Here is a 20,977-nt window from a genome sequence, read left to right on the forward strand (position 1 = left end):
GATCACACGTTATTTCCTTCCCAGCCAGGGGGAAGGCAGAATACAAATATAGTGCAACCTGAATACAACGGTATATACACAGACACACACACAAAAAGTTTGCATATTGCACAGGGCGCTTGAAGATCATAAATCTATGCATGAGAAAGATGTAGTGGAAATTTTTGGGGGGATTAGAGTTTATTTTTGTCATCTCTGTGAGACAGCTACTCATTCATCCAGATCACAGCTAAGAAAAAAGCTGGTCACAGAAATTAGCAGTTTCAGCTCAGCAGCAAAGTCGCCAGCCTGTGAAGGCAGAGAGAAATTGACTAATTAGCAATGCGCACTAAAACTTGACGGTTCTTTATAGAGAGAGAGGGAGAGAGGGAGGGAGGCAGAGAGGAGGGGGGGGGGCTAGCTTTTTCCCCTTCTTTCTTCCAAAGATGTTTGAAATCGCAGTCATTTACGCTCGACAATTTTTACAATAGCCTTGAGCCATAATTTTGCGAGTCTCTCCAGCATCCATCCCCCTGTATGGTCTCTCTCCACTGGCCATGCACGACCGTTTCTCTCCCCAACCGTGGATTTCCTATTACTCTCGTTACGACTCACTGAGCCCCAGGCCCAAGGATAATGATGTGTTGTTTCTTGGTAGCATAATTTGTCACACGTACATTTTTTCTTCTTCTTCTCTTGCAGAAAGCTCTGCGCTCTCTCTCTCTTTCTCTCTCTCTCTCTCTCCTTCTCCCTCTCCTACATTTTCTTGCTGTTGCTAATTCATGGTGATCAAATGATGTACGACAAAATAAATTGTAAAGAGTGACTGCTCCGAGTTGGGAACCAGAAGGTTGGGGTTTTTTTTGGAAGGAGCGATCCAACCTTTAAAAAGGAAGGACAATTGATTTTTTTGGGGGGGAGCTTAAGTGAACCTTTACTTTGGCCGCTGGTTGTGGAGCAGGTAAGTTTCTGGCCTTGTGTCTAGCCGTCTGTGTGTATTTTCTTGTGTCTTCTGGTTTGTTTGTTGGTGGGGAGGAGCGGGGTGTATTTGTGTGTGTGCTGGCGGGGAGTGGGGGGGGGGAGTTGTGTAACAAACGCCTTTGGAGAATAAACTCCCATTGCAAGAAATGGGCAAACGAGGAAGAAAGAAGGGGAGGGAAAAGGAGGAGGAGGAGTGTGTGTGTGTGTGTGTGTTTGTGTGTGTGTGGTTGGGGAGCGGGCGGGGGAGAAATGACCGGGTCCACTTAAAGGGAGAGGCTCGTGGAGATTTCTTAAACCCATGCTGGAAAGGCAAAGGGGGGGGGGAGCGGTGTTCAGCCGGAGCGGGGCAGGGAAAGTGGCTCGGGCGACCTCTTCTCCCCCCCCCCCCCCCCCCGCACAGTAAATAGGGGAAAATATAAGGAAAGCAGGTTTCAGAGTGAGGAGTGAGCGGCCGCGCTGCAATGGAAGGAGCCGGGCCCGGGAGGGTCCCGCCGAGGAGCGGGAAGAGCAGTGGCGGGCTCGGCTCTCTCGGAGGCGGGATGCGGCCAGCCCCGCTCCCCGTCTCTCCAGCCCGCGAAGGTGCCGTCCCAGGGTCCCACTCGGCGCTCGAGCCCCGGCCCCAGGCGGCGCCTCCCGGCCCAGCGGGGTGTCTCCGGGAGTGGCGGGGCAGATGCCAGCGGCTCCCCCCCCCACCCCCACCCCAACTTGAACTTCCCACAGTTCGCGGAGTTAAAAAGCGGCGGCGCCTCCTGCCCCGAGGCGAAGAAACCGGAGGGCCGGACAAGCCCAGGCTCCCCCCGCCCCCGCCAACCCTCCTCCGCCTGCCCAGCGCCGGGCTGCCAACTCGCGCCAAGCCGCGCAAGCGGAGCGGCGGGAGCGCGGGGCAGCGCCGGCCCCCGGGTCACAGACGCGCGCGCGGGCTGCAGCGGGGCTAAGCGGAGCCCGGCGCTATAGAGCCGCGAGCAGCAGAAGGGAAGGGAGAGCAACAGGCTGGGCAGGGGGCCGCCGAGGCTGTATTGCCGCGCTGGGCTGACGCGGGGGGGGGGGAGGGTTTTTTCTCAGCCAGCCCGTGGCTAGTTTCTCGGCGCATCGCAGAGTTTTCACATTTGAAAACAGCCCCCAACTCCTCGCTCCTCCCCTGGAAACAAGCACGATTTGCAAACTGTGTGTGTGGCGCGGGGGTGGGGGGGGGGTCCCCAAGCCGCGCGCCTCCCTGCCCCTCTGCTTCCCTCTGCTCCCTAGTTGCACAAGCCCTGTGCATGGAGGACAAAGCCCCCGCGCCAGGCACCGGCCCCAGGAGCTTGTGCAGGCTCCAGCTCCCAGATGCACCCGGCGCCAGCTTGCTGCTGCTGTGCATGGCTTTAGGGCCCTTGCTCTGGGGAGGGGGCGGCTGAGTGGAGTGGCTCTTGCGTTGCAAACATGCACATCTAGCAATGATGAGTGCTCCAGGCCTGCTGTAAAGCTCTGTGTTTATTGTTGTCCCCTTCCCTTCCCCTGCCTCCTTTGCCCAGCTTGGAGGAGGGTTTAAAGGCAGGTGCGTTGAGGCTGCTCGCCATGTCCAGATCCGGGGACAGGACCTCCACCTTCGACCCCAGCCACAGCGACAACCTGCTGCATGGCCTCAACCTGCTGTGGAGGAAGCAGCTCTTCTGCGACGTGACCCTGACGGCCCAGGGCCAGCAGTTCCACTGCCACAAGGCCGTGCTGGCCTCCTGCTCCCAGTACTTCCGATCCCTCTTCTCCAGCAGCGGCGGTGGCGGCCACCCCCAACCCCTGGCGCTGGGGCCGGGCGCTCAGGACGGGCTGGGCCTGGGGGCACCCCCCAAGGAGCAGCAGCAGGAGGAGCCGGGCACCCCTTCTTCCTCCCCCGAGGACAAGCTGCTGGCCAGTCCCAGAGCCATCAACAACCTGGTGTTGCAAGGCTGCTCGTCCATCGGGCTGCGCCTGGTGCTGGAGTACCTGTACACGGCCAACGTGACCCTGTCCCTGGACACGGTGGAGGAGGTGCTGTCGGTCAGCAAGATCCTGCACATCCCGCAGGTCACCAAGCTGTGCGTGCAGTTCCTCAACGACCAGATCTCGGTGCAGAACTACAAGCAGGTGTGCAAGATCGCCGCCCTGCACGGCCTGGAGGAGACCAAGAAGCTGGCCAACAAGTACCTGGTGGAGGACGTGCTGCTGCTCAACTTCGAGGAGATGCGCGCCCTGCTCGACTCGCTGCCTCCCCCTGTGGAATCGGAGCTGGCGCTCTTCCAAATGTCCGTGCTCTGGCTGGAGCACGACCGGGAGACCCGCATGCAATACGCCCCGGACCTCATGAAGCGGCTCCGCTTCGCCCTCATTCCGGCCCCGGAGCTGGTGGAGCGGGTCCAGTCCGTGGATTTCATGCGCACCGATCCCGTCTGCCAGAAGCTGCTGCTGGACGCCATGAACTACCACCTGATGCCCTTCAGGCAGCACTGCAGGCAGAGCCTGGCCAGCAGGTAAGGAAGGGGGAGCTGGGGAAGCTGAATGGAGGACAGTGGCTGGCAGGTGGGAGGGGGTGATTCAGCCACGAACTTAGTGGTTTTCAGTAAATGCCTGGAGGGGTAAAAGTTGAGTTCAACCTGAAAAGATCCAACAAAGGAAGAGAGGTGGGGTGAGGGGCATGCAGCGGGGAGGAGGGAGCCCCCTCTAGCACACCCACACACTGAGCTGGGGGCGGGGGGCAGACACAGCCACAGGTATCGGATATAAAACCCACAAGCGCATTAGAAAAATGCCAAGTCTGTTACACCCGAAAGGAACAAAAACGTGGGTAGTGTTGTTGACCCATTAGTTATGATCTGTGCGGTCAGTTTGATATGGAGTGATTGTGCTGTGCAGCTAACGTTTCTAGAAGGTTTTGCTATAGCCCTAGCCAGCTGTACCTCTTTGTAATATTTTAACCTACCTTCGACTCCGGAAAAGGACTTTTGATTAATGAAGTGTCACATGTCTTCAGTGTCATCTTGTTTAGTACAACCCAGACAAAGATGGACATGAACGATTGCGGTGCTACCCTTTTCCCCCAGCCCTGCCAAACAAACTTTGTTTTGTTCCCTCCCCTTTTCTCAGTGATCAGAGAAGTTGCTTTGATGCCGAAGTTGATGCTGATCTGTCTAATATCTGAGAGCAAAATGCTTCTGTCTTTTAAAATCTCTCCATTCATTTATGAAGCTAGGACACGTCTGACCGGAAACTGACTAGGGTAAAGAGAGGGAGGGGGTAATTTCTCACTGCATACCACTGTCAGTACTGGGTGGTTGGAAATACAGCAAAGTGGAAAAGATACTATGCTGTTTTCCAGACACTACAACACCGTATAGTTTGGTATTTACAAAACTATTTTTAGAGGTGTGTATTGCAAACAGGATTACGATTTAGTAGCTGCCTCTTAAAATATAATGTGGGAAGAAGACTGTATGGGCAAACAGCCATGATTTACTAGCATCAGTTTTAAATCCTATTATGAGCTCCCAGGGCTGTTTGCATTAGGAGTTAGTATCTTGTCAGCTTCCCATCTTTCTATTGTGGTAATCACCACAACTCCATAAGATATCACGCCTAATCCATAGCCTTAAAGTGTAAAGGTTAGATTTGACTGTGCATGTAAAGATTCATAACTTGAGAACTTCTTGTAATTATTATAAGCCATTTCCCCCCAATTCTATCTCTTTAAAGAAGGGGATGCATCTTCAGTACAATACAATACATATATTTAAATCCCATTAATTGATTTTTGTAAGAAGAATTGCAGTTATACTTGTTCTGATATTATTGATGTTCAGATAAATTCCATATTATGCATCAAAACTTGTGACTTCATAATGTTTATATCTATGACATCTCAGTTATTTTCGTGTTAATGAGGTAATGAATCGTGATGTAAAAGACTGACAATGTGAGGTTAGTGTCAGGAGGTGAAAGCATTCCATATAGTTTAATGAGTAGTTAGTAAATAGAAACTAAATTAAAAGGATATTTGAGGGGTTTAATTTTTCTTCCCTTACATGTATACTTCATTTTGTTCAAAAAATTGAATGATATAAAGCAAATACGATGACACAGTATTACAAAAATCAAAGCATGTTTAGAAGATTTTGCTCTGCATTTTAACTATTATTAATATTAAGTGGGCTATTATTAATACCTGGTATTCATAGGAAAGAGTGGTATAATATTAAGATTTTAAATGACATGATATTTTACTGTTAATGCAGACTATTTTTTGAAAATCTAATTTTAGTATGTACCCAAATGATTTAGCTTTAGAAATACTACAAGTGCCTTCTTTTATTATCTCTGTTTGTCTGTTTTAGGGATTTTTTGCACCCATCACCAAAGTATCTAAATGATTCCCATTGGTAAATATTGGAATAAAAAAAGAATACAAACACTTGTAGCAAAAATTATTTCTGGTAAATATCCTTAGATTTCAACATTCAGAACAGTTGACTTTCAAAATGCAAAATCCACTACCTGTTTCAGTCTAGATTCCACACACAACCCTGGGGCATGCTGGGGCTCATGTCCTGTCATGTCATGTCCTGGTGGATTGCTGAGATACCAGGCTGTTTGGTTCAGTGAAGATACCTTCCAGCTTCACTGGTCCATATCATTTGAAGGATATGTAGTGGTGTTCTGACCACTGACTGCTTACAAGTGTCATGGATGCTGTAAGAATCAGATACTCCTGGTGCTGGAAGCGGTCTTTTACTTAAAGCAGGAAAGTACATAAAGGATTGTACTTAACAGACTTAAATTGGCTCCTAAATGGCAGTCGTTTAATTGGCTAAGAGAGACTATGAAAATCATTTTTTTTATTTAGAATAGGTCTGGGTATTGTTGATAATATTCCAGACATCCTTATATTAACTTTAAAAGGTGAATAACACACTGTCACATTCTCAACTTTAACATATGTTTAGAAACAGTATTGTAACTAGCTTCTGTTTTGTTTTGAGAATCACAAGTGGTATGTCTAAAACATTTTAAATCTAATTTTACAAACATACATACAACCTTTCATAAAGTGTTAAATATTAAAGTACCAAAACAAACTAGGATACAGAATGCATTTTGTGTATTTTCATATTTGGGACTGGATTGCAGAGCACAGAATTGATAATGCTCAGTCAAGATCCATTGTTGTGTCTTGATGATCTTAAGGCCACCTCATTGTTCCATCAGATTGTACTGATCCACACATGCCTTTAAAAACCCAGATCCCTCTCTCTTAGCTATACTGGCTCTGAAGTTCTGACAAGAGTGAAAACTTATCTACTTACTTTACTGACTAAATATGACTCAGAATACATACAAAGCACTGGTCTATTGCATAAGAAGTACTATTGTACCTAGTGAAATGAAAGAAATAAACAAGGACAAACTTATACACCTATCCAGACAAGCTTTTGCTGTCTGCTAGATATAGTTTTGCTAAAACTATGATATCTGATAGGCTTAACAATCAGTGAACATGTTATTTTTAAGAAAAAAGACATGGCAACATTTTCTGGAATTATGAATTTGAAAAATAATATCTAAAAATTACTGAACAGTAAAATAAATGGATGGAAAAAATATTTGTAGGATTGTCAAAGTTCACTATGGTTTCCTGGGAGCAATAATAATCTTAATAGATTAGAACTTCAAAAAAAATTATAACAAAGGTTATTCAAAAAGGATTCATGGGTCTTTAAGAGATAAGTTACTCCCTATGTACACTAAAGTTTTTAATTACTGAGAAGTAAACAGCACAGTGACATAGACATCTGCTTGGTAAGCATAGAAGAAATCGGGAAGATCCCACACACACTAAAAATTCACCTGATAACTTTCTTCCTTACTTAAAACAACACCTTTGTCTCTAATGTACTACTTGAAAATTATAGTACACAACTACTTTGGGATTTGACCTAGTCACATTTCTTAAATTCTCACCAAGTAGAAAGAGTAAATGTCAGAAAGCTTAACATATGGTTGTTTTGCTTTTAAAAGTAACTACATAAAAATGGTACCATCTTACTTAATAGAGCTGTCCCTTGAATGTTTTCTGAGTCATATCTATTTACTTTACTGCCTAAAATAAGTTTTCACTCTTTTTGGCACTGCAGAGCCAATATAGCTATGGAAAAGGGAACGGGGTTTTATTCTGGCTCATGCAGAAGGAACAGAATTATTTACTGAGTTCCAAATGCAAAATCTGTATTGTTGCAGATACATGAACTAGAAAGAGTCCAGTTTGACATTCATGTTGGATTTTCAGGAGTCTCAGTTAGTAAAAGAAAACAGATTTCCACCTATAAACCAAGCAGATTCTTTCTGGAAGCCACAGAGACAATAAAGATGGAACCTCCCATAATGACTTTTTTCCAAAGTTACCTTTCAGACTACAACTAAACTGTAATTTTAAAGAAAGTTTAAGAGTAATATTCCCATTAAACACTGGTATGCTAGAGGCTTGATCCTGCAAGGTGCTGAATAATCAGGCTGTGATTCAGCAGAGCACTTAAGCACATGCTTAACTTTATTCTGATATCCCTTTTACTGATTTTGCGCTGGTCACTTCTCTGACTTCTTTGCTCCTGATGTAGGCCCTGGTTCAGGCAGGTACTTAAGGGGAAAAATTAGTGGGTGCTCTGCACCCACCAGCAGCCAAGGCTTGAGGCAGCCAATCAGGGCCTAGCTGGGCCAGTATAAGAAGGGCTTCTAGGGAGTAGCTGGGTAAGTCTCACTCCAGCCTTGGAGTGGGGAGTATGTAGCTGCCTGGGAGCAGAGCAGAGCAGAGCAGAGCAGAGCAGAGCAGAGCTCAGCTCAGCTCAGCTCAGCTCAGCTCAGCTCAGCTCAGGCCTGGTGAGTCCCCAGGCTGAGGCCTTGCGGAAAGCCAAAGGAGGTACTGGGGCTGCAGGGAGACAGCTGGGCCAAGAAGGGCAGCAAGTCCAACCCCCTTGCTGGTGATGAGTGGCCATTACAAACTTTAGTCTGCCTCAGAGAAAGGGGGCTAGATGATGACTGGCAGTAGCCACTGAGGCAAGGTGGATATAGGGGTTTGGAGTTCACTTGGAAGGGGAGACCCAGAGTGTGGGGATACTGGTGTAGGCAGCACCCTAAGGAAAGGGGCACTGGGGTCTGGGATGGACACAGGGCCTGAGGCAGGAGAGACACTGGCCAGGAGGAGGCGCTCCAAGTGCTGGAATTGAGTTAATTCTTGGACAACCAGCAGGAGGCACCACAGCGGTGAGTGCTCTATGGGCTACAGGCCCGCTCACAAACTTTGGGGATTCCTAGGAGATCCACCTGAGCATTCAATGAGACCTTCTCCCCACAGTGGCCCACTCCTTCAGAACACTGCTCTAACTGCAGTTGCCCCAGAAATTCACCTAAAGGAGGAGCCCCATCAGTAAGGAGGCTTCATGGAACAAGCAGAGGCAGGCTGTATTATCTTTTACATGTTAGTACTATGGAGCCAGAGGGAGGAGGCTATGCATGTCTCCCAGTTGTACTGGTGTTCTGAGTGGGAATCCCCCCGAAATCCATTCTTCTGCTGCCCTTTCCCCAACATGCATCCCAATCCCATGGAGGGTAGAGGTAAGGATGGCTGAAGGAGGATAGCCTCATGCACGTGTTTCCTCCTGCACATGGATCTTGAAGGCAGAGAAGTTCCTCAAGGAAGGAAGGAGAACTCTGAAATTCTGAATCTGTAATTATTGGCTATTGTAAATGAAAAGTCTGCCTCAATAGAATCATTCAACTCCATATTCAAGAGTGATAACCAGCCTGGATATTTGTGAGGAAAAGCTGAAGATAGAAAATAAAATCAATATCTAATGTTTTTTTCCCCAAGAAAGAGATCTGAGTTCTGTAAAACACACATTGAGGGAAAATCCCAGTAAAAATAAGATCACTATTTGATAGTTCAGATAAATCTTAGAAAATGGAGTGAAGTCCCTCTCTATCCCAAAAAGTGAATGCAGCTTCATCCCTGACAAAAGTCATGATTATTCTTGCACAGCAAGATATTCTCCCAAAAGAAGAAACATATGGGAAGTTAGAGGGGCCCCTTAGGAGAAATTTTGGGCTGGAGTCCACTGTAGAGCTGGTTGGGAATTTTTCAGCAAAATGTTTTTTCTCTGGAAAATGCTAATTTGTTGAAAACAAAACTTTTTGCAGGAGTGGGTTAGTTTCAATTAATTTCTTCACTCATAAATCCACTCCATTTAAGGCAACTTCACTTAAAATCAGAATTTATCAAAACAAAATATTTTGATATTCTCTAAACAAAGATTTCAAAAAGATCAAAATGAAATGTTTCAATTGACCTGAACCGATTTTTTTATTATTACATTATTTATTTTATAACTAATTTATAATTTATTATTATAAAACTAATAACTAATAATAATTTATTATTTATAACTCACTAAAAAATTTCAAGTTTGACTTTTTGTCCATATTCAGGGTGGGAACAATCTTGAAATCTGTCTGGTAAGCCATTTCCCATCTAGCTCTACTCACCACTGGCTTTGCCCATCCAGCTCCTTCTTACATCCACCACTGGCTTTGCCCATCCAGCTCCTGTAACAAAATAAAATATATAGAAGTTTCAAAGGATAGGAAGTTAAAATCTATCATCCAAAATACTTCTTGGCATCATTTTTCGTAGCTGAGATAATCACTGGATCCTGTAACTTCCCTTAAGGACCATAGCACCCAGTATTGTCGCTAGTAGATATCTCTTGCTGTGTCCTTGGAAGGCAGACAGCCAACTTTGAAGAAATATTATCACCTGCCAAGTTTGAAAGAAGCAGACTGTTCAGGGAGAAGCTGGGAAAAGTAGAAGCTGATGCAGCAGACAAAAAAATATAAATAAATAAAAATGTCTTTCCTTCAGAAACCTGAGAGGAAAAGTAGATAACTAACCTTAAAGGAACAGACAGCTCTTTTAGAGCTCCTATGGGACTAAGGGAGAAATTTTAGAAAGAGCTCAGGATACAAGAGAAACACGTTTAGGATCAGAGGCAATGAAGGAGAGAAATCAAGCCAAGATCACTTCTACTCAGATAACAGCAGTAATTCTCATTTCCTAAGACCAGCTTCCTAATGAAAAGGAACCATAGATAGCAAGAAAGAATAAATTGAGGTAGAGTACCCCAACAGCCACATACTGTTATGAATCAGGCTGTAGTCAGTCTTACTTAATGGTCAGGGCAGGAGATTGGCCTAGTGGAGCGGAGGTGACCAAGTCTAGTGGCAAGAGCCCAAATCAGGAGCCGAGATACCAAGTCCAGGTAGTGAACCATTGTCAAGAGCTAGGAATCAGTAGTCAAGCATCAGAACCAGATTATTAGCTGGAGCCGGTACAGGAGCAGGAATCTGGAACTCTGAGCCAGGGGGAGAAAACCAGGGGTGGATCTAGGAACACAGAGCAAGAGGCAGGAGCAGGGAAGGAGCTGAGAGTAGGGAGCAGGACCAGGAAAATGGCTGCAGGCATGGAACACTATTAAGCAGCCAGGGACCCTCCCCTGCTGCAGGGTTTAAGGGTGTGTCTGAAGGCAATGAGCTGGGTCTGGGTTCAGCTGTGGGGACCCTGACACATACTTCCAACATTGTAATCAAGCAAAGGCCCATATCATCAGGAAACTTAATAACATTCATAGATCTTTTAAAGGTCTACATGCCAATAAGACTGGCACGGAAGGTTTCTATTATTCACTTACTAAGCTAAACATTGTGAGTATAAGTTCCTTCCACTGAGATCAGATTGAGTTCCTCAGGGATTCATTGGGTTGTTAGTAGACACGGTTGCAAAGCTCAGGTCTCAGTGAATTTACAGATACTGGTGCTTGGATGACTTTCTAGTGTGGATATAATCATAGGAGTATAGGAGCAAGTATAGGAAGTGACTAACTCAGCAGCGACAGAAATACAGAAACATGGATTCATAATACATTTCCACAAAAAGAAGCTGGTTTCAACATAGTCATTGACACAAGATGAGAGATGCCTTTGACAGAGAAAAGATTCAAGAAGATAAGTTTGGCTGGCCATTCACAATGGAACACGGGCAAAGAAAGCATATATTAGTGTCTGTCTCAAGCTACAAGGAACAGTGGTTTCAGGTACTGATATAACAACCTTGGCAAGATTCCATATGCGATACCTACAAAGATTCTTTATGAAGAGCTGGTACCAATCTCTAGTCAACATGAATAATAAGCTAGTAATGCAAGGAGACAATGATGAAAAGGTCATTATTGGATGTTCCTCTGACAGAAACAGTAATAATGGAGGCCAACCTTCAAGGACAGCAGCCCATACTTAGTTCATATAACAACACAGGGGATCTAGCCGCCAAATGAGAAGATATTCAATCTGAGTGTCCTGGAACTAAGAACAGAGAAGCCTGCTATCTTAACTTTTCAGAATCAACTCAGAAACCATCACAAGTTAGTAACAACATGAAACCAAGCAGTGATTGCATTAGTAAAAAAGTCTGAAAGGTATTCAGAACTCCGGGTCACCTCAGGAATCATTAGTCTTAATAGACTGGGTGGAAATTCCATATTGACAATCATATAGGAAATGTACATAAAAGGAAACAAACATTTTAAAAAAGCATACTGGTTAGCAGGCAACCTCATCAACAGTGCTTTAATCATGAAATCTTCAATCATATTTCTCATTGATACAGTCAACCTCAAGTTAGACTTCTGCTTCCAAGGTCAATCACAAGACAAAGATTAAATTTTTTTTTCTAGGAATGAGTATCTTATCTCTTATTTATTTATGAAGTACTTATCCAGTGCTCTGTGTGCTGGACAAAAATGAAATCATTTCAATAGATCAAGAGGATCACAAACAGACATCAGTCCCCACAACAGTTCACTCCCCCAGCTTGTTGTTCTTAACTGCCCCCAACCTCTACCCAATGTCATACACCATTTCCTGTCCCAGATCCCCAAGCCCTCAAATAGTCTGCAGGTCAATCCCCAATCAACCCTTCCTCTCCCAAGGAAATGAATGGCGAAAAGGTTATTTCTTGGAGTCATCAAATGCAGGCTTAGACAGATGTAGCTATTAATTCTACTACAATATATACGGTATATTGTCTCTGGGTACTCTGCTAAGCAGGCCTATACAGAGAATAAAATCAGAAAGAATATCTACCATCTTCATGGCATCAAACTGAATGAGAAGACTCTGTTTCTTAGACTCAGTGATGACATCAGTGGGACCACCATTCAGTTCCTCATAGATGCCTCCTCCTAAGGAAAGGAATATGTTGGAAAAAAAAATTGTTCTAACCAAATCATTTATGGGATATTGTTGTGTAAGGAACCTATAGAGCACACTTCAGGATTTGACTAAAATTCATATATTGGTATTGAGACAAGAACTGTGACCCTAAGAAAAAAATATTCCCCACATCCCAGACTTCCTACAGAAGGGCGTGCCCTTAGGGCACACTTTGAGTACTCTAAAAGTTTAGACCCTTGCTCTGCCAGTTGAAGAAGAGCTCTGTGTAGCTCCAAAGCTTGTCTATCTTACCGACAGAAGTTGGTCCAATAAAAGATATTACCTCGCCCACCTTGTCTCTCAGTTATGTTAGGGTCAGATAAAAGATCCTAGATACATATACATCCCCAATTAGTTTCTGAATCTAATAAAGCCTATCAATAAAATTGTGTCCAAACCGAAACTTAAATTTGGTGTTCCAAACCGTCAGTAAGCCCACATTTGAACCTCTGTATCCTGGTATCTTCTGTCTGTTAAATGAATGTTTCTAGTCATGTTTACCTGTGAAATGAGAGGGTCAGCACGGGGTATGTTAGCCTTAGAAGACCTTATATTGTATTCCCACAGCATTAAGGTAGTTCTTAAAACATCCCCGCCACTTATGTCCAATGTCAATTCACCAGCCACAAGAGACTGTTTTCCCAAATTTCAGCCCTAAACCGGAGCATGAAAAAGGAAAGCTGTGGTGTAAATGTGCTGTGAAAAGAGTTCTCAAAATGCCCATAAAGAGTAAAAAAGAGATGGATGAAGCCTCTGAACTTATTTTGGTTTTGTATCTAAACTGCAAAAGACAAAAAGCATCAAAGTAAACAATCTTCAGATGGCTCATATCTTGCATTAAAAGAGGCTGTATAGAACTTGGCAAGGTGGTTCTTTAGGGATTTATAGCAAATTCTGCAAGACCAATACCCTCATCCAAGAAGATGGCCACAGCAGCAGAAGAAATTTGCAGTGCAGCAATCTGATTCTCTGTTCGGACTTTTGTTAGGCACTATGAACTGGACACTGTTCCATCCAGATGCATCTTTTGGGAAAAAAGTTTTCCAAGAACTGTCATGGACACAGTGGGCCAAACTAAACCCTGGTGTGACTTCATTTAAACTAATGGACTAATAACACATGGGCTGAATGAGGCTGTATTTTTAACTTTTAGGTCAAATCTGAGCCTTAAAACAATTATTTGTTTATACTGGTAACTAACCCAGCTCATTCTGCCAGTATCATTTCTTAGGACTCTTACTACTTATTATTTTGAACAGTGCTAGGTTGGCCTATATAGGCCCCATTCAGAAAAGTACATAATTGACTTCAGTGGCATTTAAACATGTGCAAAAAGGTGATCGTGGCTTACTGAACTGGGGGTCACATTTTTTAGCTACTAATTTCTGTTCTTTGATTGACATAACCACCAATCTGGATCCCCCCTAAACTGCATTTTTCTTAATTACTTTTAATAGCATATACAATATGTGTAAAGAGTTAAGATTGATATTTCTGGATTTTATTCCAATCTATTCTTTAAACATTAATATGATGTTTTCATATTCAGTTTGGAATCTTTCAGACCTGGAATAGGTGGGGTTTTCCTTCCTTCCCCAACAGAGAGACTTTTGAACTGCTATGAGTAGCTACAGAGATGAGGAAAGCCCAGCAGGGGGTGGTTAATCAGAAAAAATTAAATCAGCAAGGAAGATATTTTCCCTGGTATTGTTTTACTTTAACATGGGGATGGCAGGACTGCATACTTGCTTTGGATGGGGACTTTATGTCAGGACTTCTGAGTTCTGTGCCTGTCTCTACCACTGCATAATGATGAGCAAGTCATTTAGACTATATCTATTTTACACACCACTGGCAGGGCAGCATGTAGGATATGTGAAACTTCATGCTGTTGTGAAAAGCAAGAAGCATCCACAATGCGGTGGATAGCTACACGTGTCAGTGAAATACTCAGGCAGCAGGGAAAGGCTTCAGTAGCTTCCTGCTGGCAAAATCTTTCACTGCAGCAAGGAAACGGTCTGGCAGGGAGGAGGCACTGGGGAAACCCCCCTGCCAAAGCTTTTCACTGCTGCCAGAGTCTTTACCTGCATCAAGGAAAGGCTCAGTAGCAGGGAGCTACCTGAGCCTTTTTCCCTGCCTTCCTCCTGCCACAGTCTTTCCCTACTGGTGAAGCCTGTTCCTGTGGAGGGGAAAGGTTCTAGCAGCAAGGAGGCAGCAGGACACTACACTGCTAAAAATAGCAGTGTAGATGGGAAGGTATGGCTTAGTTGAGCCCTGAAGGGTATGTACTCATGTGCATATCCACACCCATCAGGCGTGTCTTGGTTGTACTCGCCTAAGTTGTGTGTCACCAGCTCCACTGCAGTTATACCTGTGCTAGGGTGGCTACTGAACACGCCGCCAAAAGAAGAATGCCGTGTAGGCATGCCTTTCGGCTAAAATTTTCAACCTGTGAACGTAAAGTTAGCTTAGACTACTAAATCAGTGGCCAGGTTTTCAGAGATGCTGAGCACTTACAGCTTCCTTTGACATCAGTAGGAGTTACGGGAATTCAGCATCTTTGAAAATCAGTCCACTCATATAGGTGTTTAAAGATATAGGTTTTTGTGCCTGACTTGAGACATCCAAGTTTTAAAATTTTGGCCTTAAAATATTTTTGCTAGACTTTACACACCCTGAAATAGGTAAAATAAATTCCACATGGCTTGGGGTTCGGTGAGTCTTAATTAAGGTTTATTAATTTTTTTGAGATTTTCATATAGAAGCAGCCATCTCTGTGAAAATAATAATAATAATAATTAACAGGAGTATGTGTCTGCATTGGGTAGAATAGACCCCGTGGAGCCTGGGTATCAAAAAACCGTTTACAGGAAAAGTTACTTAGAGTAGCATATATCAGCTTTTAATACTACACAAGCATGCCTGCTACGGTCAACAACATTTCAACGGCCCCAGGTTGGGATCTACTAGTATTAACTAAGTATCAGCAAATATAAATAGCCATATGAGTGTGAATGTGAATCACATCCTATTAATATGTCATGTGACATACAATACTATGAAACATAGACTATAAAAAGAAAGTTTCAGTTGCAACCTGAAGTGTTTCAGATGATAATTGCATATTATCAAAATAACAAATCAGTAGCAATGTAATAGGGAAAATATCTCTCTTAGGGTTCTGCTAGCAATCACATGAGCTTTAGACTCTGCTTTTATCTTCCTGTTTTTATTTAATTACATTAATGTTTGAAAATAGGTTACTGCCTATGAACAGTGAGATGTTTCACGTCTCATGTGCGTGTAGGTTAACATTCTGCTGTAGTACTGTTACTGGATGTAATATCAAACACGGTTAAAGTATGATCCAGTAAATAAAAATACATATTTCAAAACCTAGACTAGATGCATTTACTCCAAAGATAAGAAAAGCACCTTTGGATCTAGTCTACCAAGCCAATAAAGCATGCTTTATAAAGAAATATCGACACTTGTATTTACCCAATACATTGGAATGTTTCTGAACATAAATCAATTAAATAGTGCACGTTTTAGATAAAAAACATAGTAATTATCTGAAAGATCCAGATGCTTTTCCTCAAAAAGATCCTGGCTACTGAATTCATACGAACTTTTATAAAGCTATTCTTATTTACCTCATTGACTAAAACATTTTAAAAAAACATTTCTTTTATAGATGTGTCACTCCCTCTTCAGGATACTGTAAATATACAAGTTGGGTTTTGTTTAAATAAAATTGAGGGTGGTTTGCATGGTGCCAAAGTCTTGAAATTCAAAGTTAAGTCTGACATATTCTGTGATTCTGTGATTTCATTTTGCACCTTAGCCATTAAGCCTTATTTGTTCATTGGATTTTCACCATGCTTTGAGGAGAAAGGAGTTTATTAGATGAAAGTTGAAAACTGAAATATGTTCCTTTATCAACTAGATCTTACAAGAGCATTCAAATTTTTATAATACAAGTAGAATTGATCGTGAGATAACTATAACATACAACACAAGAGGGTTGGAATAAACAATTTATTCTCTATCATTAGGGATGATCAGGCATAACTAACTTATGTCTCCAGTTTTCTGTGCCACTAGTTACATGTGCAGTCACAAAAAAAAAGAGTTTAGCATTCTCTTATGTTGCATATTTTCTGTCTACCATACTTTCATTAAACATCTTTCTTTGGAAGAACTGAATATCTCAGGGAATTAGTAATATATATGGAAGCTTTGACAGCTAAGTTATAGTTTGAATCCGGTCCATTCTGGCAATGACTGTGAGCCAACTTCTGATCTTACTTACATATGGAGTCTAGCAGACTGGTAACAACCATCATCTGACAATAAATAGAAGTTTTGGCGCATAGGCCAAAGACTGAATCGTCAGGAAGACGGAATGACTCACTCCAAATCAGGGTTCAGGCACATTGGTAAGACAGTGGAGAATCTTGCTCTGTCACTGTCCCTGCTATATAAATTCTGTACATAAAATGAGGGTTTCCATTTCCTAAGCTGTCAGTTCGGCAATTTACAAAAGCCTTAGATTTATTTATTCTGAAATTAATTTATCTGTTATAGCATCCCCTATCTGTCTTTCTGATGTTGTTGTATTTCCCAAATATCTAGAACTATAATTGTACTCTGTGTAGCAACATATCACAGTACCATCCGAAAGGTTTGATTCGTAACCTTAAAGTAGATGGAATCTCCCATTGTACATTCTCTCTCTGATTAAGATCAGGTGGGATAGCACATATCTAAAGGCAACGAATATTGAAAGAAAATCAAAACTTGCTAGAGTTTATTGTGCACAAATTTTAAATAGGGTGCAGTATGAACATAAGTGTAAATTAGTCTCTCAGACAATCACAGTCTTGCCAAATAATAATGTAAACTGTATTTTAAAAAAATAGTCTATGGACATCAGTGATAAGGCTCCCTCTACTGGAGTGTATTACTGATAATGGGGTTTCTGTGCAGAGAGTTCACCCTGTTGTTGTGAGTACAAAATTTAGTGATAATGGAGCTTGATTAATGGAGTTCTCTGGCTTTCCTTGCAAGGAATGTTCATTAAAAATATCTAAATTAGTGCCAATAACACCATTCTACTCAACAAAGCACTGGTGTATAGCAAGGGTGTATTATGGCAAACATGCTGTCCCTTATGGACAATAAATAGTATGGATGTATTTTAAAATGCTATATCACCATCATATATAGAATGAATTGTTATATCAGGGTTCTTTATTTATCATTTTCAGGCTTAGGGTGACTGATAGTCACTTAACATATACTTGAATTTCTATTAAAGCATCAGGACTCATCTGGGGGTCTAGGACTTCCTTCCCCTCTTCACATACAATTGTGCTAAATCCATTAACATTGCAAAGAAATGTACGTTCATCAGGTGTAGTGGTGGAGTCCAGGGTGCATATAACTGCTTTTACTGCATATGAGACATTGCAGTCCTATTCTTAAGAACTGCCAAGCAGATTGGGAATCACGGTCACGGTTAATAGCAGCGAATTGCCAGTTCTTGATGGGTGGGTAGTCACTCCTTTCAGTGGTTGCCCCCTGGGGGAGAAGGTAGAAAAACAGAGAGAGGGAATTAGAGTGACTTTGCACAGTCGAGCAGGTTCATGCCGCTGGATCAGTAGCAAGCATTGGCAGGGCTCCACTCTGGGGAGGCTCACAACAACATCACAGTCTCATTTTTACCAATTGGTGTTGCTATAGCCAGTGGTGCACAGGGGGAGAGCAAAGAAAATGGGGGAATGGAGGGGAGGGAATGGGAAAGCAGGAGTCTGGGCTAAATTAAACAAACAAAAAAGTACTTGTAAGTTAGCGTTTAACCCATAACCGTTTGCCTGGTGCTACTAATTGTACTAAACTGTAGTACTGGAAGTTCAGTGTGTGATTAAAGAGTTGGCTCACAAACTCTCTGCATAACCTTAATTTTTTCAAGGTTCTTTGAGTGTAGAATGGCTTATAATAATGATTTTGACTAATACGATTTTTGACATGCAACTTTAATGCTTAACCTTAGTACAACTCCAGAGCATTTCATGTGTATTCAGCTGTAAAGAGTGATGATTTAAAGGGATAATATAAGAAAAAGGTCGTTCTAGAATGAACCTCTAACAAATTGCATAAAGGAAGCTGCTTATTCCATGAGTAGAGGGATATGCAGCTTTTCTGATCATTTTTCTGCTTGGTTCAAAAATTGTTGAGACATGATTGGGGAAAGAAATGCAAAAAATGAAATAGAAAACTGCAAGCAGTGAACATTCTTTTGATGGTTGTGATTTTGTTGCCACTAAAAATACTCTACAATAATATAGTTATTCATCTTTTCTCTTGTTTTGGGTGAAGAATTCGCTCCAATAAGAAAATGCTGTTATTAGTCGGAGGATTGCCTCCCGGACCTGACCGGCTACCCAGCAATTTGGTTCAGTATTATGATGATGAAAAGAAGACATGGAAAATACTGACAAGTAAGCGGTTTATTTTTTGTAGAGTTGTCTTGATGAATCTAAAACCATGGTTAATTAAATTAGACATTTTATTGATTTGTTTCCCTTCAGAGATTTGTTTATGTATCACAAGAGGTTTCACAATGGAGCAATAAATTGAGATTGCAGAAGATGCTAATTTTGTAATGGAATAGGCCTAAATTAAAACTGGCTTAAAATCATTCCTGTAAGTTTTTAAAGTAAACTTGCAAAGCTTTCATATCGCAACACATATAAGCTCGTATTTTTAAAAAATAATGTGAAGTTGGAGGCAATTTCTCAGATTCAGATCTCTGGCCTTTTAGAACACATTTTCTGTTGTGTTTTGCACTTTTGTTTCCCTCTTCAGCCTTTATGTCTTGTCCATTGTCATTAAAGGTAGTTTCCCCCATTGTCCTCTACATCCATTGCTTATAGCATATTAGTGGTATGTATCAGCTACAGTAAATAGTGCTTAGAGGCTTTATGTACAGAATTTTTCACCCCACAAGTGTTTGCCTTGAGCATTGAGATTTGGAATGTATTGTTATATTGGTTACAATTCCCAAACTAACTTGGTCATGGAATCAAATCAGGTTTCAGAGTAACAGCCGTGTTAGTCTGTGTTCACAAAAAGAAAAGGAGTACTTGTGGCACCTTAGAGACTAACCAATTTATTTGAGCATAAGCTTTCGTGAGCTACAGCTCACTTCATCGGATGCATACTGTGGAAACTGCAGAAGACATTATATACACAGAGACCATGAAACAATACCTCCTCCCACCCCACTCTCCTGCTGGTAATAGCTTATCTAAAGTGATCACTCTCCTTACAATGTGTATGATAATCAAGTTGGGCCATTTCCAACACAAATCCAGGTTTTCTCACCCTCCGGCCCCCACACACAAACTCACTCTCCTGCTGGTAATAGCTCATCCAAAGTGACCACTCTCTTTACAATGTGTATGATAATCAAGGTGGGCCATTTCCAGCACATATCCAGGTTTTCTCACCCCCCCCTTTTTTTTTTCCAAAAACCACACACACAAACTCACTCTCCTGCTGGTAATAGCTTATCCAAAGTGACCATTCTCCTTACAATGTGTATGAAAATCAAGGTGGGCCATTTCCAGCACAAATCCAGGTTTTCTCACCCCCCACCCCCATGCACACACAAACTCACTCACCTGCTGGTAATAGCTTATCCAAAGTGACCATTCTCCTTACAATGTGTATGAAAATCAAGGTGGGCCATTTCCAGCACAAATCCAGGTTTTCTCACCCCCCCCACACACACAAACTCACTCTCCTGCTGGTAATAGCTCATCCAAACTGACCACTCTCCTTACAATATGTATGATAATCAAGGTGGGCCATTTCCAGCATAAATTCAAGTTTAACCAGAACGTCTGCGGGGGGGTAGGAAAAAACAAGGAGAAATAGACTACCTTGCATAATGGCTTAGCCACTCCCAGTCTCTATTTAAGCCTAAATTAATAGTATCCAATTTGCAAATGAATTCCAATTCAGCAGTTTCTTGCTGGAGTCTGGATTTGAAGTTTTTTTTTCTTAAGATAGCGACCTTCATGTCTGTAATTGCGTGACCAGAGAGATTGAAGTGTTCTCCGACTGGTTTATGAATGTTATAATTCTTGACATCTGATTTGTGTCCATTTATTCTTTTACGTAGAGACTGTCCAGTTTGAGCAATGTACATGGCAGAGGGGCATTGCTGGCACATGATGGCATATATCACATTGGTGGATGTGCAGGTGAACGAGCCTCTGCTAGTGTGGCTGATGTTATTAGGCCCTGTGATGGTGTCCCCTGAATAGATATGTGGGCACAGTTGGCAACGGGCTTTGTTGCAAGGATAGGTTCCTGGGTTAGTGGTTCTGTTGTGTGGTATGTGGTTGCTGGTGAGTATTTGCTTCAGGTTGGGGGGCTGTCTGTAGGCAAGGACTGCCTGTCTCCCAAGATTTGTGAGAGTGTTGGGTCATCCTTCAGGATAGGTTGTAGATCCTTAATAATGCGTTGGAGGGGTTTTAGTTGAGGGCTGAAGGTGACGGCTAGTGGCGTTCTGTTATTTTCTTTGTTAGGCCTGTCCTGTAATAGGTGACTTCTGGGAACTCTTCTGGCTCTAGCAATCTGTTTCTTCACTTCTGCAGGTGGGTATTGTAGTTGTAAGAATGCT

General features: G+C 42.6%; 1 protein-coding gene across 3 annotated transcripts in view; it reads left to right on the forward strand.

The window, feature by feature from the left end:
- Positions 1–418: 418 nt before the first annotated feature.
- The window catches only part of KLHL14 (kelch like family member 14), a 78,059-nt gene continuing 57,500 nt past the window's right edge, over positions 419–20,977 (forward strand). The window contains exons 1-3 of one of the 3 annotated variants that reach the window (XM_084620406.1): positions 419–940; positions 2,472–3,443; positions 18,664–18,785. In XM_084620406.1, the coding sequence (XP_084476532.1) occupies positions 2,515–3,443; positions 18,664–18,785 (1,051 nt within the window). In that variant the 5' untranslated portion in view covers positions 419–940; positions 2,472–2,514. Of the gene's footprint in view, positions 941–1,372; positions 1,540–2,021; positions 3,444–18,663; positions 18,786–20,977 lie in introns of those variants that run through there. The other 2 variants (XM_084620408.1, XM_084620407.1) reach the window with 2 other exon arrangements.

Source organism: Lepidochelys olivacea (genome assembly GCF_965140295.1).
Source record: "Lepidochelys olivacea isolate rLepOli2 genome assembly, chromosome: 2".
NCBI classification, from domain to species: Eukaryota; Metazoa; Chordata; order Testudines; family Cheloniidae; genus Lepidochelys; species Lepidochelys olivacea.